The sequence below is a fragment of the Moschus berezovskii genome, chromosome X (assembly GCF_049115385.1).
Source record: "Moschus berezovskii isolate FMDL1 chromosome X, NW_MosBer_1.0, whole genome shotgun sequence".
Classification (NCBI taxonomy): Eukaryota; Metazoa; Chordata; class Mammalia; order Artiodactyla; family Moschidae; genus Moschus; species Moschus berezovskii.
The window spans coordinates 49988716-50007701 of NC_142488.1; the positions used below are offsets into that span (position 1 = coordinate 49988716).

General features: G+C 39.4%; 1 protein-coding gene across 3 annotated transcripts in view; it reads left to right on the plus strand.

Moving 5' to 3' along the window:
* The window catches only part of FAM120C (family with sequence similarity 120 member C), a 146125-nt gene that overhangs the window by 120794 nt on the left and 6345 nt on the right, over positions 1-18986 (plus strand). The window contains exons 12-16 of one of the 3 annotated variants that reach the window (XM_055393948.2): positions 5578-5787; positions 6987-7185; positions 11810-11948; positions 15460-15517; positions 18529-18985. In XM_055393948.2, coding sequence (XP_055249923.2) covers positions 5578-5787; positions 6987-7185; positions 11810-11948; positions 15460-15517; positions 18529-18570 — 648 coding nt within the window. In that variant the 3' untranslated portion in view covers positions 18571-18985. Of the gene's footprint in view, positions 1-5577; positions 5788-6986; positions 7186-11809; positions 11949-15459; positions 15518-18528; position 18986 lie in introns of those variants that run through there. The other 2 variants (XM_055393947.2, XM_088834140.1) reach the window with 2 other exon arrangements.

The following is an 18986-nucleotide window of genomic DNA, read 5'->3' on the forward strand; positions in this document are numbered from 1 at the left end:
ATGTTCTCCTCTAGGAGTTTTATAGTTTCTGGTCTTACATTTAGCTCTCTAATCTATTTTCAGTTTATTTTGGTGTATGGTGTTAGGAAGTGTTCTAGTTTCATTCTTTTACAAGTGGCTGACCAGTTTTCCCAGCACCACTTGTTAAAGAGACTGTCTTTTCTCCATTTTATATTCTTGCCTCCTTTGTCAAAGATAAGGTGTCCATAGGTGCGTGGATTTATCTCTGGGCTTTCTATTTTGTTCCATTGATCTATATTTCTGTCTTTATGCCAGTACCATACTGTCTTGATGACTGTGGCTTTGTAGTAGAGCCTGAAGTCCGGCAGGTTAATTCCCCCAGTTCCATTCTTCTTCCTCAAGATTGCCTTGGCTATTTGAGGTTTTTTGTATTTCCATACAAATTGTGAGATTATTTGTTCTAGCTCTGTGAAAAATATCGTTGGTAGCTTGATAGGGATTGCATTGAATGTTCATTGCAGCACTGTTTATAATAGCCAGGACATGGAAGCAACCTAGATGTCCATCTGCAGACGAATGGATAAGAAAGCTTTGGTACATATACACAATGGAGTATTACTCAGCCATTAAAAAGAATACATTTGAATCAGTTCTAATGAGGTGGATGAAACTGGAGCCTATTATACAGAGTGAAGTAAGCCAGAAAGAAAAACACCAATACAGTATACTAACGCATATATATGGAATTTAGAAGGATGGAAATGATAACCCTGTATATGAGACAGCAAAAGAGACACAGATGTATAGAACAGTCTTTGGGACTCTGTGGGAGAGGGTGAGGGTGGGATGATTTGGGAGAATGGCACTGAAACATGTATGTTGTCATATGTGAAACGAATCACCAGTTCAGGGTCAATGCATGTTGCAGGATGCTCGGGGCTGGTGTGCGGGGATGACGCAGAGGGAGGATAAAGGGAGGAGGGAGGTGGGAGGGGGGTTCAGGAGGGGGAACACGTACACCTGGGGTGGATTCATGTCAATGTATGGCAAAAGCAACCAATATAATATTGTAAAATAATTAGCCTCCAATAAAAAAAATAATAATAATACTGAGTGTTAGAGGGAAGTCTAGACAAGCAAGAGGAAGCAAGTAAATCCAGCATAATAACTGAAGGCAGTAGAATATAGTAGGTTAGAGAGTAGGCTCTGAAGCCAGGCTGCCTTGGCTTTGAATCTTAGCTCATTAGGTTGGGTAACCTCTGTAGTTTCAGTTTCCTTACTTACAGTATTATGAGGATATTAAATAAAATAATCCATGCAAAACACTTAGAAGAGTAGCTAGCATGTTCTAAGTATACAGTACTCAATTAGGTATTAATGCAAGACACTCCTCTTGTGACTTAAGTAGCCATGGTCCTTTGAGACCCTAATATAAACTAGAAGAAAATCAAGTCTAGTAAGACTTACAAAATCTTGACGTGAGATCAACTAAGGAAAAGATGAAAACAGTCTTAGAAAAACAGTATTGGTTCCTTTCTACAGTAAATGTGATATTGCTTGGTACTAGAACAGGTACTGACAACTCCACACCACACCTAGGAGGGGACCTGCAATTACTATCCCTTTTCCTGTTAAAGCCATCTAACATGTCAACTTGAGATAACCACTGTGTACATTTTGATGGTTTCTTCCAGCCTTTTGTCATGCATTTTCTACATGGTTGATATATTATTTATGTAATTATATATTGTATTTTTAAACTTAACCTAGAACATATTTTCTATGTCTTAAAATTTTTTAGTAAATATTTTATCATATGGATGTATCGCTTAATTATTCTTATTTTGGCCATTTGGTTTCCAGTTTTCACTTACTATATGTAATAATTAACATCTTTATGTTTAGAGGCTTATTCACATCTCAACTTCCTTAGAATAGATTCCTAAAAGTAGAATTTCTGAGTCAACAAATGTGACCATTTTAAGGTTCTTGATACATATTGCTTGATTTTAATATACATTGCTCATTAGTTTTATTTGAGTGTGCCATTTATTTCCCCATATCCTCATCAGCATTGGATGTTCTTTTGGTCTTTTGTTTTAATTTTTTTCTTATTTGACAGGCAGAAAAATTGGTGTCTCAAGTGGGTATCTTTTTAAGATTTGAAAGTTGATTTTTTTTTTTGTAATGAGTATCTTCCAAACCATCTCAGGGATAGAAATGGATAGAGGCTGCTTATGTACTCAGGTATCCATATTGAAAAGTAACATGTTCTCATTTAACTGCAATAATCAACAAAACTAGTAATCACAAAAACTAGTTGATCTGATCATATGGACCACAGCCCTGTCTAACTCAGTGAAACTAAGCCATGCCGTGTGGGGCAACCCAAGATGGACGGGTCATGGTGGAGAGGTCTGACAGAATATGGTCCGCTGGATAAGGGAATGGCAAACCACTTCAGTATACTTGCCTTGAGAACCCCACGAACAGTATCAAAAGACAAAATGATAGGATACTGAATGAGGAATTCCCCAGGTTGGTAGGTGCCCAGTATGCTGCTGGAGATCAGTGGAGAAATAACTCCAGAAAGAATGAAGGGATGGAGCCAAAGCGAAACAAATACCCAGTTGTGGATGTGACTGGTGATAGAAGCAAGGTCCGATGCTGTAAAGAGCAATATTGCATAGGAACCTGGAATGTTAGGTCCATGAATCAAGGCAAATTGGAAGTGGTCAAACAGGAGATGGCAAGAGTGAACGTCAACATTCTAGGAATCAGTGAACTAAAATGGACTGGAATGGGTGAATTTAACTCAGATGACCATTATATCTACTACTGTGGGCAGGAATCCCTTAGAGGAAATGGAGTAGCCATCAAGGTCAACAAAAGAGTCAGAAATGCAGTACTTGGATGCAATCTTAAAAATGACAGAATGATTTCTGTTCGTTTCCAAGGCAAACCATTCAATATTACAGTAATCCAAGTCTATACCCCAACCAGTAATGCTGAAGAAGCCGAAGTTGAAGACCTATAAGAACTTTTAGAACTAACACCCAAAAAAGATGTCCTTTTCATGATAGGGGACTGGAATTCAAAAGTAGGAGTGACAGGAAAATTTGGCCTTGGAGCATGAAATGAAGCAGGGCAAAGGCTAATAGAATTTTGCCAAGAGAACGCACTGGTCATAGCAAACACCCTCTTCCAACAACACAAGAGAAGACTCTACACATGGACATCACCAGATGGTCAACACCGAAATCAGATTGATTATATTCTTTGCAGCCAAAGATGGAGAAGCTCTATACAGTTAGCAAAAACAAGACCAGGAGCTGACTGTGGCTCAGATCATGAACTCCTTATTGACAAATTCAGACTTAAATTGAAGAAAGTAGGGAAAACCACTAGACCATTCAGATATGACCTAAATCAAATCCCTAATGATTATACAGTGGAAGTAGGAAATAGATTTAAGGGACTAGATCTGATAGATAGAGTGCCTGATGAACTCTGGACAGAGGTTTGTGACATTGTATAGGAAACAGGGACCAAGACCATCCCCATGGAAAAGAAATGCAAAAAAGCAAAATGGCTGTTTGAGGAGGCCTTACAAATAGTTGTGAAAAGAAGAGAAGCGAAAAGCAAAGGAGAAAAGGAAATATATAAGCATCTGAATGCAGAGTTCCAAAGAATAACTAAGAGAGATAAGAAAGCCTTCCTCAGCGATCAATACAAAGAAATAGAAGAAAACAACAGAATAGGAAAACAAGAGATCTCTTCAAGAAAATTAGAGATTCCAAGGGAACATTTCATGCAAAGATGGGCTTGATAAAGGACAGAAATTGTATGGACCTAACAGAAGCAGAAGATATTAAGAAGAGGTGGCAAGAATACACAGAAGAACTGTACAAAAAAGATCTTCACGCCAAAGATAATCATGTTGGCGTGATCACTGACCTAGAGCCAGACATCCTGGAATGTGAAGTCAAGTGGGCCTTAGAGAGCATCACTACGAGCAAAGCTAGTGGAGGTGATGGAATTCCAGTTGAGCTATTTCAAATCCTGGAAGATGATGCTATGAAAGTGCTGCACTCAATATGCCAGCCAATTTGGAAAACTCAGCAGTGGCCACAGGACTGGAATAGGTCAGTCTTCATTCCAATCCCAAAGAAAGGCAATGCCAAAGAATGCTCAAACTACCGCACAATTGCATTCATCTCACACGCTAGTAAAGTCATGCTCAAAATTCTCCAAGCTAGGCTTCAGCAATATGTGAACCGTGAACTCCCAGATGTTCAAGCAGGTTTTAGAAAAGGCAGAGGCACCAGAGATCAAATTGCCAACATCCGCTGGATCATGGAGAAAGCAAGAGAGTTCCAGAAAAACATCTATTTCTGCTTCATTGACTATGCCAAAGCCTTTGACTGTGTGGATCACAATCAACTGTGGAACATTCTGAAAGAGATGGGAATCCCAGACCACCTGACCTGCCTCTTGAGAAACCTGTATGCAGGTCAGGAAGCAACAGTTGGAATGGGACATGGAACAACAGACTGGTTCCAAATAGGGAAAGGAGTACGTCAAGGTTGTATATTGTCACCCTGCTTATTTAACTTATATGCAGAGTACATCATGAGGAACACTGGGCTGGAAGAAGCACAAGCTGGAATCAAGATTGCCGGGAGAAATATCAATAACCTCAGATATGCAGATGACACTACCCTTATGGCAGAAAGTGAAGAGGAACTCAAAGGCCTCTTGATGAAAGTGAAAGAGGAGAGTGAAAAGGTCGGCTTGAAGCTCAACATTCAGAAAACGAATTCATGGCATCTGGTCCCATCACTTCTTGGGAAATAGATGAGGAAACAGTGGAAACAGTGTCAGACTTTATTTTTTGGGGGCTCCAAAGTCACTGCAGATGCTGATTGCAGCCATGAAATTAAAAGACGCTTACTCCTTGGAAGGAAAGTTATGATCAACCTAGAGAGCATATTAAAAAGCAGAGACATTACTTTGCAACCAAGGTCCGTCTAGTCAAGGCTATGGTTTTTCCCGTGGTCATGTATGGATGTGAGAGTTGGACTGTGAAGAAAGCTGATCGCCGAATAATTGATGCTTTTGAACTGTGGTGCTGGAGAAGACTCTTGAGAGTCCCTTGGACTGCAAGGAGATCCAACCAGTCCATTCTAAAGGAGATCAGTCCTGGGTGTTCATTGGAAGGACAGATGCTAAAGCTGAAACTCCAATACTTTGGCCACCTCATGCGACAAGTTGACTCAATGGAAAAGAGTCTGATGGTAGGAAGGATTGGGCGGGGGGAGGAGAAGGGGACGACCGAGAATGAGATGGCTGGATGGCATCACCAACTCGATGGACATGAGTTTGAGTGAACTCCAGGAGTTGGTGATGGATATGGAGGCCTGGTGTGCTGTGATTCATGGGGTCGCAAAGCGTCGGACATGACTGAGCGACTGAACTGAACTGAACTGAACTGATCTATATTGAAAAGTAACATGTTCTCATTTAACTGCAATAATCAGCAAAACAGGAGTAAGAGTAAATGTAACCAATAACCGCAATTTCTTAATGGTAGTTTTTCCTCTGTGGTGGTTTCAGATTGAGAAACTGGATGCTCGAGGGATCCAGCTTGCTGCCCTCTTCATGAGCGGAGTTGATACAGCCCTGTTTGCCAATGATGCCTGTGGCCAGCCAGTTCCTTGGGAACACTGCTGCCCCTGGATTTACTTCGATGGCAAGCTGTTCCAGAGCAAGCTAATTAAAGCAGGCCGGGAAAGAGTATCACTAGTTGAGCTCTGCGATGGCCAGGTACCAGCATGTTGGGTAGCTACTAAGATCAACTGTGATCTGCTGTGAAAGTGAATGGCAGAAAAGGGTAAAGGAGCAGAGACACTGGGGAAGGAGGTAGCAGACGTAGGAGAATGTGTCTGACCTTAACCTAACTTGGTCAAGGATGGTCCCAAAGGCCCAGGGTCTATGTACATGTTACAAAATCATGTTGGGAAGAGTTTTTTCTTTTTTAATAATGGGCTTCAAATTTTCATATTCCTTTTTTTTGCTCTGAGTTATTTTTTCCCCATGGAATGAATGCTCAGATATACTATATGCCTTTCCCTCATTCTTAGAATTTCATTTCACTTATTTACAAAAACTAAGTCATTTTTTCAAATAATATTTTTTGCAAAGGAACTATTTTAGAAATAGAAGAGGGCAGTAAAATAGATGACAGAGTAAAAGCAGGGGATATTTTTGCAATAAAGCCTTGGGAAAGATGAAAGAAGGCAAGGGAAAGGAGCCCTTAATTTCTTCTTTGTCCATTTGTGGGGAATAAGCTGAGAGATTAGAGAAGAGGCCAGCAAACTACAGAAAGGTATTTTTTAATTTGAATTTTTATTCCAATAAAACTTTTTGAAACATGGCCACATTCATTCATTTACATATTGTCCATGACTGCTTTCATACTATAATGGCAGAGTCAGGTAGTTGTGACAGAAGCAATATGGCCTACACAACCTATCTGGCCCTTTTCACAACAAGCTTGTTGACCTCTTGACTAGAGGCATGGACTTTTCCTGGATAGAGGTCATGGTCTCTGATCCTGAGTATGAGGGAGAAAGTTAAAAGGGTTTGTATGTGTCAAGTTTTGTTCTCTCTTTACATAATTCTATTACCTCCCCCTTAAAAAATAACCTAGCCTATTGCTGGCTGTGTGATTGGCCATTACTAAATACTCATTGTTGTATTTGTCTTTCTTGACCTAATCGTGGTGCCTCATAAGCCCTTGGTCAGAACTAGTATGATGGTAGTTTGGCATCATGCAAAGAGTGGGATCTTTGGTGTCAGGCAGGCTTCCCTGAGCATGTTACCTTGAGCCATTTAACTCCAGGCCATGATTCCTTCGTGGGAATAGACTTGTGAGTTTGTACATAGACCGCCCAATACTGTGCCTGAAACATAGAAGTTTTAAAAATTGCAGCTGCTATTATTACTCTGTTCCTCATTTGAAGGCTGACCTGGCAACCAAAGTGGAGAAGATGAGACAGAGCATACTTGAAGGAGTCAACATGAACCATCCACCACCTTCTCTACTTCCATCACCTACCTTTGTGCCTCCCATGGTGCCCTCTCTCTACCCTGTTTCACTTTACCCCCGAGCCATGGGCCCAATGCCACCTCCCCCTCAAGGAAGGAGCCGGGGGTTTGCAGGTCAGTACCTAAGAATAAGGTGTTTGTCAGTGTCAATCTATTTCATAATGACCCATCCAGTAATTATTGCCAATTACAGAATCATCAGTTTCATATATATCTTGTCTCATTTACTGTCTGTGCTGTAGTGTGGTTTGAAGAGTAGCTTATTGAAATGGAGGGGTGTAGCCTGTGGAAGAAAGCCCACTGACTTCCCAGACTACTCTCCATAGAAGTGATTAGTCCCTAAGGTTTTGACTTATGAAGTAACTGATGTAGAAACCAAGAGTCACATTTTACTTTTGAGAACTGCAGTTCATGTGAACTGGGTCTTCATGTTTGCTGGTTAGCTCACTCATTCCCCATAGACAGGTGTACACAGGAGCTTGCAGGAAGGGCAGTGGGAAGTCAGTAAATGACTAGTGTCAGCAAACAACCGTAGCTTGATATACCCATTTCCACTCTGAGAGTAGACCTAACACCTTTCCAGAAGCATAGAGAGAAATAAGTCACAATCTGTACCCTCTAGGTGATTGCGTTTTAGTGGGGAAATCAAATACATACATACACATGTGGATCCACATATACGTATACTGGGTTAGCCAGAAAGTTCCTTCATTTTTAAAGTTAAAACACACAGTTTTCATTTTCATCATGAACTTCATTGAACAAGGTATTCATCGTTTTGTTCCATTACCTTCTGCCATTTTTCAGCCAACTTCATAATTCCATCTTCCCAAAACTTTTATTTTTTGCAAAGAATAGTTCCAGGTGTCTTTGATAGTCTTCCAAGGAATTGAAATTTTTTCCATTAAGAGAATTTTGTAAAGACTAAAATAAATGGAAATCTGAAGGTGCAGTGTCTGGTGAATACGGTGGATGAATCAGAACTTAGCCAAGCTGTAACAGTTGTTGCCTGATCATCAAAGAAACATATAGTCTTGCATTATCCTGATGGAAGATTTTGCATTTTCTATTGACTAATTCTGGATGCTTTTTATTGGGTGCTGCTTTCAGTTGGTCTAATTGGGAGCAGTACTTGTTGGAATTAATCGTTTGGTTTCCCAGGAGTTCATAATAGAAGACACCCTACCAATCCCACCATATACACAACGTCACTTTCTTCATATGAAGACTGAACTTTGATGTGGTTGGTGGTGGTTCATTTCACTTACTGCATGATCTCTTCCATTCCACATTATTGTCCAGTATCCACTTTTAATTATCCATCACAATGAAACGTTTTCATTACATTTAAGTAGAGAATCATAAGCAGAATTATAGTCAAATGGCTGACTATCACTGTGTGTAATAGATGACTTATTTGTTCTCTTCCTGTTTGCAAAGTTTGCACCTGGTTAAATGGAATGGATATAATTCACAGTGTATGATGTAAACCTTCAATGATAAATTCATGTAAAGTATACAAGTTTTCAATGCCCTTCTTAATTTTATTATTTTTATACACTGCTTTGTTCAAAAGCACTCTGATTGATGTTTGACTCTTTTGTATACTGTGTATGAACACAAAATAAAAGATGCATTTATTTGAAAAAAAAAAAGAATTATAGTCAAGAAGGTTTTCCCTTAACTTATGTGGAACCCCCACATCAAAGCGATGAACATAACCAAGCTGGTGCAAATGATTTTCAACATTTGATTTGAATATTTTGATCTACCACATGGTGTAACATTGACTATTCTCAATTAATGTCTCAGTTTGATCCCAATCAACTTCAACTGGTCTACCTGACTCTAGAGCATTGTCCAGTGAGAAATGTCTAGTACGAAACTTTTCAAACCACTTCTGATGTGTTTGATCAGTCACAGCACCTTCTCCACACACTGCATAAATCTTTTTTTTTTTTGCATTTCAGTTGCCTTTTTACCTTTCTTTTTTAAATAAATGCATACTGATGTGACAGCTGTCAAAATACAATCTAACAAAATTGTTTCAAATGAAGTTAAAGACAACTAAGCACTACTAGTGCCATCTTACAGAAAGAAAAAAAAAACCTTTTGACCAACACAATATATACACACACGTATGAATAAATTATGGTGATATCTGAACTGTGGCTTAATGACAAACAAACACGCATGCTTAGGTAGGTCAGGTACTGATCCTAATAGTTCAAACAACCTTTTTTCCTGGTGAAACAGTATTTTAATGGGGATATTTTAACATGAAATGTCAAGATTCTGTGATCGGGTGAGAGTGGTATGGTTGAAGTGTGTGTTGTTTATTGCTCATCACTTTAAAAATAGTAAAGCTTGGAAGTTGAAATTTGTCTTAAATTTAGGGTTACAAAATTCAGCATGGATGTTTTAGTTCAAGGGTGTGCCTAGGTGAGCAGTGTAAATGTCTGCTCAGTTCACTCAGGTAATGATTAGGTCTCATAAACCAGGGAGTCAGCCCTTCATTCCATCCTTTGAAGATGTTTTTACAGATGCCTGCTCTCATTCTTTACATGCTGATTTTATTGTGTCTCAGAAGATAGCTTTAATTAAGGCCAAGTTCTCAGAAGGTCCTCACCATTGTCCCAGCTCCCAGTGATAAAACCTAGTTTCCAGTTACTGGTGGCTCCTGAGGAGCCTCCTGCCTTCTTAAAGGCCACAATAGGATCCCCAAATGCAAGTCTTTCTTGCCCTCTTAGGATTGGCTAGTCACCTAGTTCCTTAGACTCCCATTTTTATATAAATGAGGGGTTCTTTGCTAACAACCTGCTAAGTGAGTGAAGAGTTATTAATATTTGGGTTTTTTCCATAAAATAAAGTTAAAGGCTTACTAGCATTCTCTATCTTATGAAAGCTTTCTTTTGTGCCAAACTGCAGACCTGTACTGTGCTTGTGAGCTCACACACAGAGTTGGAATTTCCTGTTTTAAGATGATATCATGCTATCTTGTCTTTGAATTGGTTCTTGTTTTCAACTGTTGCTATTCTTACCTTGTAATCATAAATCACTGTTAGTTTGTTGTTGTTGTTCAGTCACTAAGTTGTGTCCAGCTCTTTGCGACCCCATGAATTGCAGCACACCAGGCTTCCCTGTCCTTCACTGTCCCCCAGAGCTTGCTCAAACTCATGTCCATTGAGTCAGTGATGCCATCCAACCATCTCATTCTATCTCCCCTTCTGCCCTCAATCTCTCCCAGCATTAGGGTCTTTTCCAATGAGTTCGCTGTTCGCATCAGGTGGCCAAAGTATTAGAGCTTCAGCATCAGTCTTTCCAATGAATATTCAGGACTGATTTCCTTTAGGATTGACAGGTTTGATCTCCTTGCTGTCCAAAGACCCTCAAGAGTCTTCACCAGCACAATTCGAAAGTATCGATTCTTCATTAAACTGTTAGTTTAGTTTCAATTTTTTTGTTCTATTTGGTTGTTTGACTAATCCTCCAGTGTGCATTTGAATCAAAAGTAGTTTTGGCCAGTTACATGAGGATGTATAAATTCATGTATCAGTTCAGTTCAGTTCAGTTGGCTCAGTCCTGTCCAACTCTTTGCCACCCCATGGACTGCACCATGCCAGGCCTCTCTGTAAATCACTAACTCCTGGAGTTTACTCAAACTCACGTCCTTTGAGTCAGTGATGCCATCCAACCATCTCATCCTCTGTCGTAACCTTCTCCTCCCACCTTCAATGTTTACTAGCATCAGGGTCTTTTCAAATGAGTTGATTCTTCGCATCAGGTGGCCAAAGTATTGGAGTTTCAGCTTCAGCATCAGTCCTTCCAATGAATATTCAGGACTGATTTCCTTTATGATGGACTGGTTGGATCTCCTTGCAGTCCAAGGGACTCTTAAGAGTCTTCTCCAACACCACGTTTCAAAAGCATAAATTCTTCAGCACTCAGCTTTCTTTATAGTTCAGCTCTCACATCCATACATGACTACTGGAAAAACCATAGCATTTACTAGACAGACCTTTGCTGGCAAAGCAACATCTCTGCTTTTTTATATCCTGTCTTGGTTGGTCATAACTTTTCTCCCAAGGAGTAAGCATCTTTTAATTTCATGACTGCAGTCACCATCTGCAGTGATTTTGGAGCCCCAAAAAATAAAGTGTGCCACTGTTTCCACTGTTTCTCCATCTATTTGCCATGAAGTGATGGGACCAGATGCCATGATCTTTGTTTTCTGAATGTTGAGCTTTAAGCCAACTTTTTCATTCTCCTCTTTCACTTTCATCAAGAGGCTCTTTAGTTCTTCTTCACTTTCTGCCATAAAGGTGGTGTCATCTGCATATCTGAGGTTATTGATATTTCTCCCAGAAATACATGAATACATGTGTACATGAAATAAATTCATTTCCTGCTTTAAAAAGGTAGTTTGGGCCTATAATTTTCCAATAGCTTGATCTCAAGACCTCATTCTCTCTCCACAAATATTGAATCCCTACTGTGTATAGGCTCTGTAGTTGAAAATGAATCAGGCACACCCCACTTGCTAAAGTGGATGTATGTAGATTTTCAACCCTTTCTTCTGAAATTTGCTTCCACCATGACCCTTTGTTCTTATCACAGTCTTTTTACCATAGGGAAATGGAAAAAATACATAGAATACGTGGGCTGTGGATCTTTTATTCCACCTCTTATCCTACCTTGCACTTGCCATTCACTGCTGCCATTGTTCCTCTCTTTCTAGGACTCCATCCAATCCCACCCCAAGGAGGAAAACTGGAGATTGCTGGGATGGTTGTGGGCCAGTGGGCTGGCAGCAGATCCTCCAGGGGGCGAGGTTCCTTTGGCATGCAAGTGGTTTCTGTCGGTGGGCCAGGAAAGGGGTATGTATGTGACTAGGTTGGTATAAGCTAGTATCAATCAAGGTGGTCTTGGGGAAATGCCCAGCTATTGAACCCTTTTATTAAGGTAAGAGGCGTGAACTAACTTTGCATTTCTAAAGCCAGGTTTCAACAAAACGAAAAGCTGGTTCTTTGAGAGGGTAAATAAAATTGACAAACCCCTAGCCAGACTCATCAAGAAACAAAGGGAGAAGAACCAAATCAATAAAATTAGAAATGAAAATGGAGAGATCACAACAGACAACACAAAAATACAAAGGATCATAAAAGACTACTATTAGCAATTATATGCCAATAAAATGGACAACTTGGAAGAAATGGACAAATTCTTAGAAAAGTACAACTTTCCAAAACTGAACCAGGAAGAAATAGAAAATCTTAACAGACCCATCACAAGCACTGAAATTGAAACTGTGATCAATAAACTTCCAGCAAACAAAAGCCCAGGACCAGATGGCTTCACAGCTGAATTCTACCAAAAATTTAGAGAAGAACTAACACCTATCCTACTCAAACTCTTCCAGAAAATTGCAGAGGAAGGTAATTTTCCAAACTCATTCTATGAGGCCACCATCACCCTAATACCAAAACCTGACAAAGACGCCACAAAAAAAGAGAACTGCAGGCCAATATTACTGATGAACATAGATGCAAAAATCCTTAACAAAATTCTAGCAATCAGAATCCAACAGCACATTAAAAAGATCATACATCATGACCAAGTGGGCTTTATCCCAGGGATGCAAGGATTCTTCAATATCCGCAAATCAATCAATGTAATACACCACATTAACAAATTGAATAATAAAAGCCATATGATTATCTCAATAGATGCAGAGAAAGCCTTTGACAAAATTCAACATCCATTTATGATCAAAACCCTCCAGAAGGCGGGAATAGAAGGAACATTCCTCAACATAATAAAAGCTATATATGACAAACCCACAGCAAACATTATCCTCAATGGTGAAAAATTGAAAGCGTTTCCCCTAAAGTCAGGAACAAGACAAGGGTGCCCACTCTCACCACTACTATTCAACGTAGTTCTGGAAGTTTTGGCCACAGCAATCAGAGCAGAAAAAGACATAAAAGGAATCCAAATTGGAAAAGAAGAAGTAAAACTCTCACTGTTTGCAGATGACATGATCCTCTACACAGAAAACCGTAAAGATTCTACCAGAAAATTACTGGAGCTAATCAATGAATATAGTAAAGTTGCAGGATATAAAATCAACACACAGAAATCCCGTGCATTCCTATACACTAATAATGAGAAAATAGAGAAATTAAGGAAATAATTCCATTCACTGTTAGAACAAAAAGAATAAAATAGTTAGGAATATATCTACCTAAAGAAACAAAAGACCTATATAGAAAACTATAAAACACTGGTGAAAGAAATCAGAGAGGACACTAATAGATGGAGAAATATACCGTGTTCATGGATTGGAAGAATAAATATTGTGAAAATGAATATATTACCCAAAGTAATTTATAGGTTCAATGCAATCCCTATCAAGCTACCAACGGTATTTTTCACAGAGCTAGAACAAATAATCTCACAATTTGTATGGAAATACAAAAAACCTCAAATAGCCAAAGCAATCTTGAGAAAGAAGAATGGAACTGGGGGAATCAACCTGATGGACTTCAGGCTCTACTACAAAGCCACAGTCATCAAGACGGTATGGTACTGGCATAAAGACAGAAATATAGATCAATGGAACAAAATAGAAAGCCCAGAGATAAATCCACGCACCTATGGACACCTTATTTTTGACAAAGGAGGCAAGAATATTCAATGGAGAAAAGACAGTCTCTTTAACAAGTGGTGCTGGGAAAACTGGTCAGCCACTTGTAAAAGACTGAAACTAGAACACTCCCAAACACCATACAGAAGAATAAACTCAAAATGTATTTAAGATCTAAACATAAGACCAGAAACTATAAAACTCCTAGAGGAGAACAGAGGCAAAACACTCTCCGACATAAATCACAGCAGGATCCTCCAAGACCCGCCTCCCAGAATATTGGAAATAAAAGCAAAAATAAACAAATGGGACCTAATTAAAATCAAAAGCTTCTGCACAGCAAAGGAAACTATAAGCAAGGTGAAAAGACAGCCTTCAGAATGGGAGAAAATAATAACAAATGAAGCAACTGACAAAGGATTAATCTCAAAAATATACAAGGTACTCCTGCAGCTCAATTCTAGAAAATTAAACAACCCAATCAAAAAATGGGCCAAAGAACTAAACAGACATTTCTCCAAAGAAGACATACAGATGGCTAACAAACACATGAAAAGATGCTCAATATCCCTCATAATCCGAGAAATGCAAATCAAAACCACAATGAGGTACCATTTCATGACAATCAGAATGGCTGCTATCCAAAAGTCTACAAGCAATAAATGCTGGAGAGGGTGTGGAGAAAAGGGAACCCTCTTACACTGTTGGTGGGAATGCAAACTAGTACAGCCATTATGGAGAACAGTGTGGAGATTCCTTAAAAAACTGGAAATAGAGCTGCCATATGACCCAGCAATCGCACTCCTGAGCATACACACTGAGGAAACCAGAATTGAAAGAGATACATGTGCTCCAATGTTCATCGCAGCACTGTTTATAATAGCCAGAACATGGAAGCAATCTAGATGTCCATCTGCAGGCGAATGGATAAGAAAGCTGTGGTACATATACACAGTGGAATATTACTCAGCCATTGAAAAGAATGCATTTGAGTCAGTTCTAATGACATGGATGAAACTGGAGCCTATTATACAGAGTGAAGTAAGCCAGAAAGAAAAACACCAATACAGTATACTAACGCATATATATGGATTTTAGAAAGATGATAATGCTAACGCTGTATACGAGACAGCAAAAGAGACACAAATGTATAGAACAGTCTTTTGGACTCTGTGGGAGAGGGTGAGGGTGGGATGATTTGGGGGAATGGCATTGAAACATGTATATTATCATATATGAAACGAATCGCCAGTCCAGGTTGGATGCATGGTACAGGATGCTTGGGGCTGGTTTAGTGGGATGAACCAGTGGGATGGGATGAGGAGGGAGGTGGGAGGGGAGTTCAAGATGGGGAACACATGTACACCCAGGGCAGATTCATGTCAATGTATGGCAAAACCAATACAATAATATAAAGTAATTAGCCTCCAAATAAAATAAATAAATTTTTAAAAAGAAAGAAAAAAAATAAAGCCAGTTTTCAGTTGAATTCAGTAAACATATAATAAATGCCCTGCCTTGAAACAGTTTTTGCCCTGGAGGAGGACTTGGGACTTGGGACAATTCAATATAACATACAAGTGACAGATAGAGGTTTATACTGGTAACACAGAGGAGAGGCATCTAACATAAGAGGGTCAAACTTGCTAGTGGAGGTGAGTAGTTAATTAAGTGAAAATGGAGGTATGGGCTTTATGTGTTCCTCATGATCACTTTCCCACCCCCACCCCCACTTTCTAAAGGCATGGAAAAGAACAGACTGGTAGAGGAGCCAAAGGACACAAAAAAGGAAATAAACAAGTAAGTACCTTTTTGAGATTATCTCCCTCTTCTTGTTTTTGTTTTTGTTTGCAAGAGATCAGATTAGGCATGGAAACCTGGGAGCTTTCATAGCTTCTCCCAGCATTTGATTTCATCTGCCTACTCTCTAGCAATCTGTTGAGGGTGAACCTGCCCAGGCTGTTCCCACAGGGCTGCAGAGTGTTATCCTTTTCCCTGAGTGAGGCCACAAAATAGAAACCTGGTACTGTGTCCTAAAGACCTGCACTTAGCAAAGCATTACTACATGAACCATAAAGAGGCCAAAGTGAAATTAACAGTGGGATTCCAACAGCATACCTCAGTTTCTGTGGTGCTACTAGAGATGCTTAAAAATTGGACTTTCGCCTTTGCTGATGATGGGAGAGGAGGAGGCACTACCATTCTGCTTATTCTTGATGGTTCAGAATGGTCTGAACCTCACTGGTCTTCAAATTCATTGGTCCCCCATCCCCCTGTAGAGATCCAAAATCTTGTACTGGCTTCAGACTGCTGGGCTCCTTGTAGCATAGTAACTATCATTTCTTAAGTGCCTGCTTTCTCCAAAGCCCTCTACTAGACATTTTATATGTGGTTTCTAATCCTCACAAAGGTCGTTGATGAGACCATACCGCAAGACAATTTTATCATCAGTCCTCAATTCCAGCTCAGCTCTCATGTATACAGCCAGCCCTCATTGCATCCATGTTACTCCCATTTTCTAATGTTTTCTCAAGGAATACAAATTTGCTTTAATGTTATTTTGAGTCCAACATGAAACTATAGTGATAAGTCCCCTACACAACATATTTTGTAATGTACTCCAAAGCCAGAAAGCAGTGACTTTGGGTTTTTCCAAAGCTTCTCATCTTTTTCCAGAAACTGCTCCATAAGGGAAAAGGGATTGCACTGTGCAGGAAAACGGATCACTCGGGTAGTCTCCCATAAGGTAGTACCCTATAAGATAGTCCTCTCATAAGGTTGGAGAAGGGAATGGCAACCCACTCCAGGATTCTTGCCTGGAAAATCCCATGGACAGAGGAGCCTGGTGGGCTATAGTCCATAGGGTCACAAAGAGTCAAACACGACTGAGCACACATACACATACACGAGGTAGTACAGCCTTGATGAATTCACCATGATTCAGGGACTGATCAGTAGGCATACAGCCTAAAAAACTTGATATCTTTGGTACAATCATAGTAGATCCATCTCACATTAACCAAAATCACAGAAATAGCTTTGTGGATATGGCTAAAGGAGTGGGGGAGGGGACGAGAAGGGAGAAGGTGAAAGCTAAAGTACTAATTTACAGTGGAAAGAAATAATTATTACAATATATTGTATACTTTTTCCTAGTCACTCTTATAAATACATGTATTTATTATTCCCATTTTAAACAGGAGAAAACTGAGGCTCAGAAGAATGAAGTATCTTGACCATCAAGTTAGTATTAGAGTTGACATTCTAGCTTGAGCTGACTGATTCCAAAGCCCTGTACTGTGCTAATTCTGATACAGTATAACAACTGTAATTGTTAGACAAGATTCAGACCTAGGCCTTCCTGACTCTTGTATGCATGCTCTTAACCATATCTAATCAGAGCTTTCTTTCTCTTAGAGCAAGCTGCCAAGGAGGCCATGGTATCAGAAGTTTGCCTGAGGGTGTGGAATCAGAACAGTAATATTAGCTAGCAAATATTGAGTTCTTACAGTATGCCGAATGCCACCATGCTTTACATGGTGTGTGTCGTTGAATCCTTATATGAACCTATGAAATAGATAATATTATTCTCTCTGGTTTATGGATGCTATTTGATATCTAGTTAATATATACTATTCAGTTCAGTCACTCAGTCGTGTCAGACTCTGCGACCCCATGGAGTGCAGCACGCCAGGCTTCCCGGTGCATTACCAACTCCTGGAGTTTGCTCAAACTTATGTCCATTGAGTCGGTGATACCATCCAACCATTTCATCCTCTGTCATATACTATTATTCTCTTCTAGATGGGGAAACTAGGGGGAAAAAAGGGATGATAGATGATCTTAAATTCCTCTTAGCTAAGATTTCTGGCGGTACTGTTATCTACTCTAGAGGTAGCCTGGCCAAGGAAATCCTTACATTGACTTTGTTTGTAGCTAAGGCATCTTCCCATCTGAGATAATTAATTGTTCCAGTTTATTAAATATTCCATTACAGTCCTATCTTCATGAGATTATTCCTAGGTCAGTGGAGTTTTGTGTATTCTCAAATTATTCAGTCCCTTATTTGTTACATTTTTATTTCTTTGTTGACTCACATGGCTAATTCCTTCCATTACTAGTTTCATCTTATTTCCAGGTTCTTGAGAACTTCACAGTAACCTCTATGTTGTATAGGTATTGGAGACAAATGATCTAGCATTGAATCTGGCAGTGCCACTTACCAGTTTTGTAACTTTGAGCAAGTTACTTACCCTCTCTGTGCCCTAGTTCCCTCATCTATAAAAATGGAAGAACTGGTATCTACCTCAGAATTATTCTGAGTGTTAAATGAGATAGTGAAGTATTTAATATAGAACCTGGTACATGGGGAGTGCTCAATAAATATTGGTAGTTATTATCTATAATGACCACATATTCAATGGGCATTAGATTTCTATTATGCATTGTGTCAGTGGAAAGAACAATGTCTTTGGAATCAGACTTGGATGCAATCTGGGCATGCCAATGACCTTGAGCAAGTCATTTTACTTTTTTGAGCCTCATTTGTCTTTCTTATCTGTGAAACCAATATCAGAATACCTGGCATGTCAAACCACTTAATAATCAGAAACTCTTATTATTCCTAATAATACTCATTGGGAGCCAGTACTGCACTTCAAGGTCATGCAGTTCATGGCATTAGCATTTCAGGAGCAATTACCATTGCTGAAATTAAAACCAAGTGATTGTTTTTAGTTATGAAAATTTCTGTGAAATATTACACATAGATCTTATCATTTGTTTTCTTTTCCTTTCATTTACAAACCCAGTTGTCAGTATTGGACGGCGTTGCATGGAAGTTAAGAGAATAAACTTTAGAGGCTGACTGACCTGGAGTGGAATCCTGGCCCCACTACTTTCTACTTGTATCTCCTTAAGCAAGTTATTTTAATCTTTTTGAGCTTCAGCTTCCTCATCTGTAAATGGGATGTCATAATATCTACCATTTAAGGTGCCTTTTGGCATTTGAAAAAATACATTGTAAAACTTGGTAAATAGTAGCTGGGCCATTATTGTGTTGGTGTTATTGCCATTAGATTCGAGTTAGGTCCTTTTGTTGTCACCTTAAGTTCTCCAGACAGTGTCAGAGTGTACTTGGTGCTAACAAGCTTTGGACTTTCTGGTGTTTTTGAAGAACTGAAGCAGTTTCCACAGGCTAGCTTATAAACATGCTTGGGAAGGATCAGCCAGTTTTGGGATTACCTTTCCTACTGACTATCTCTGTTTT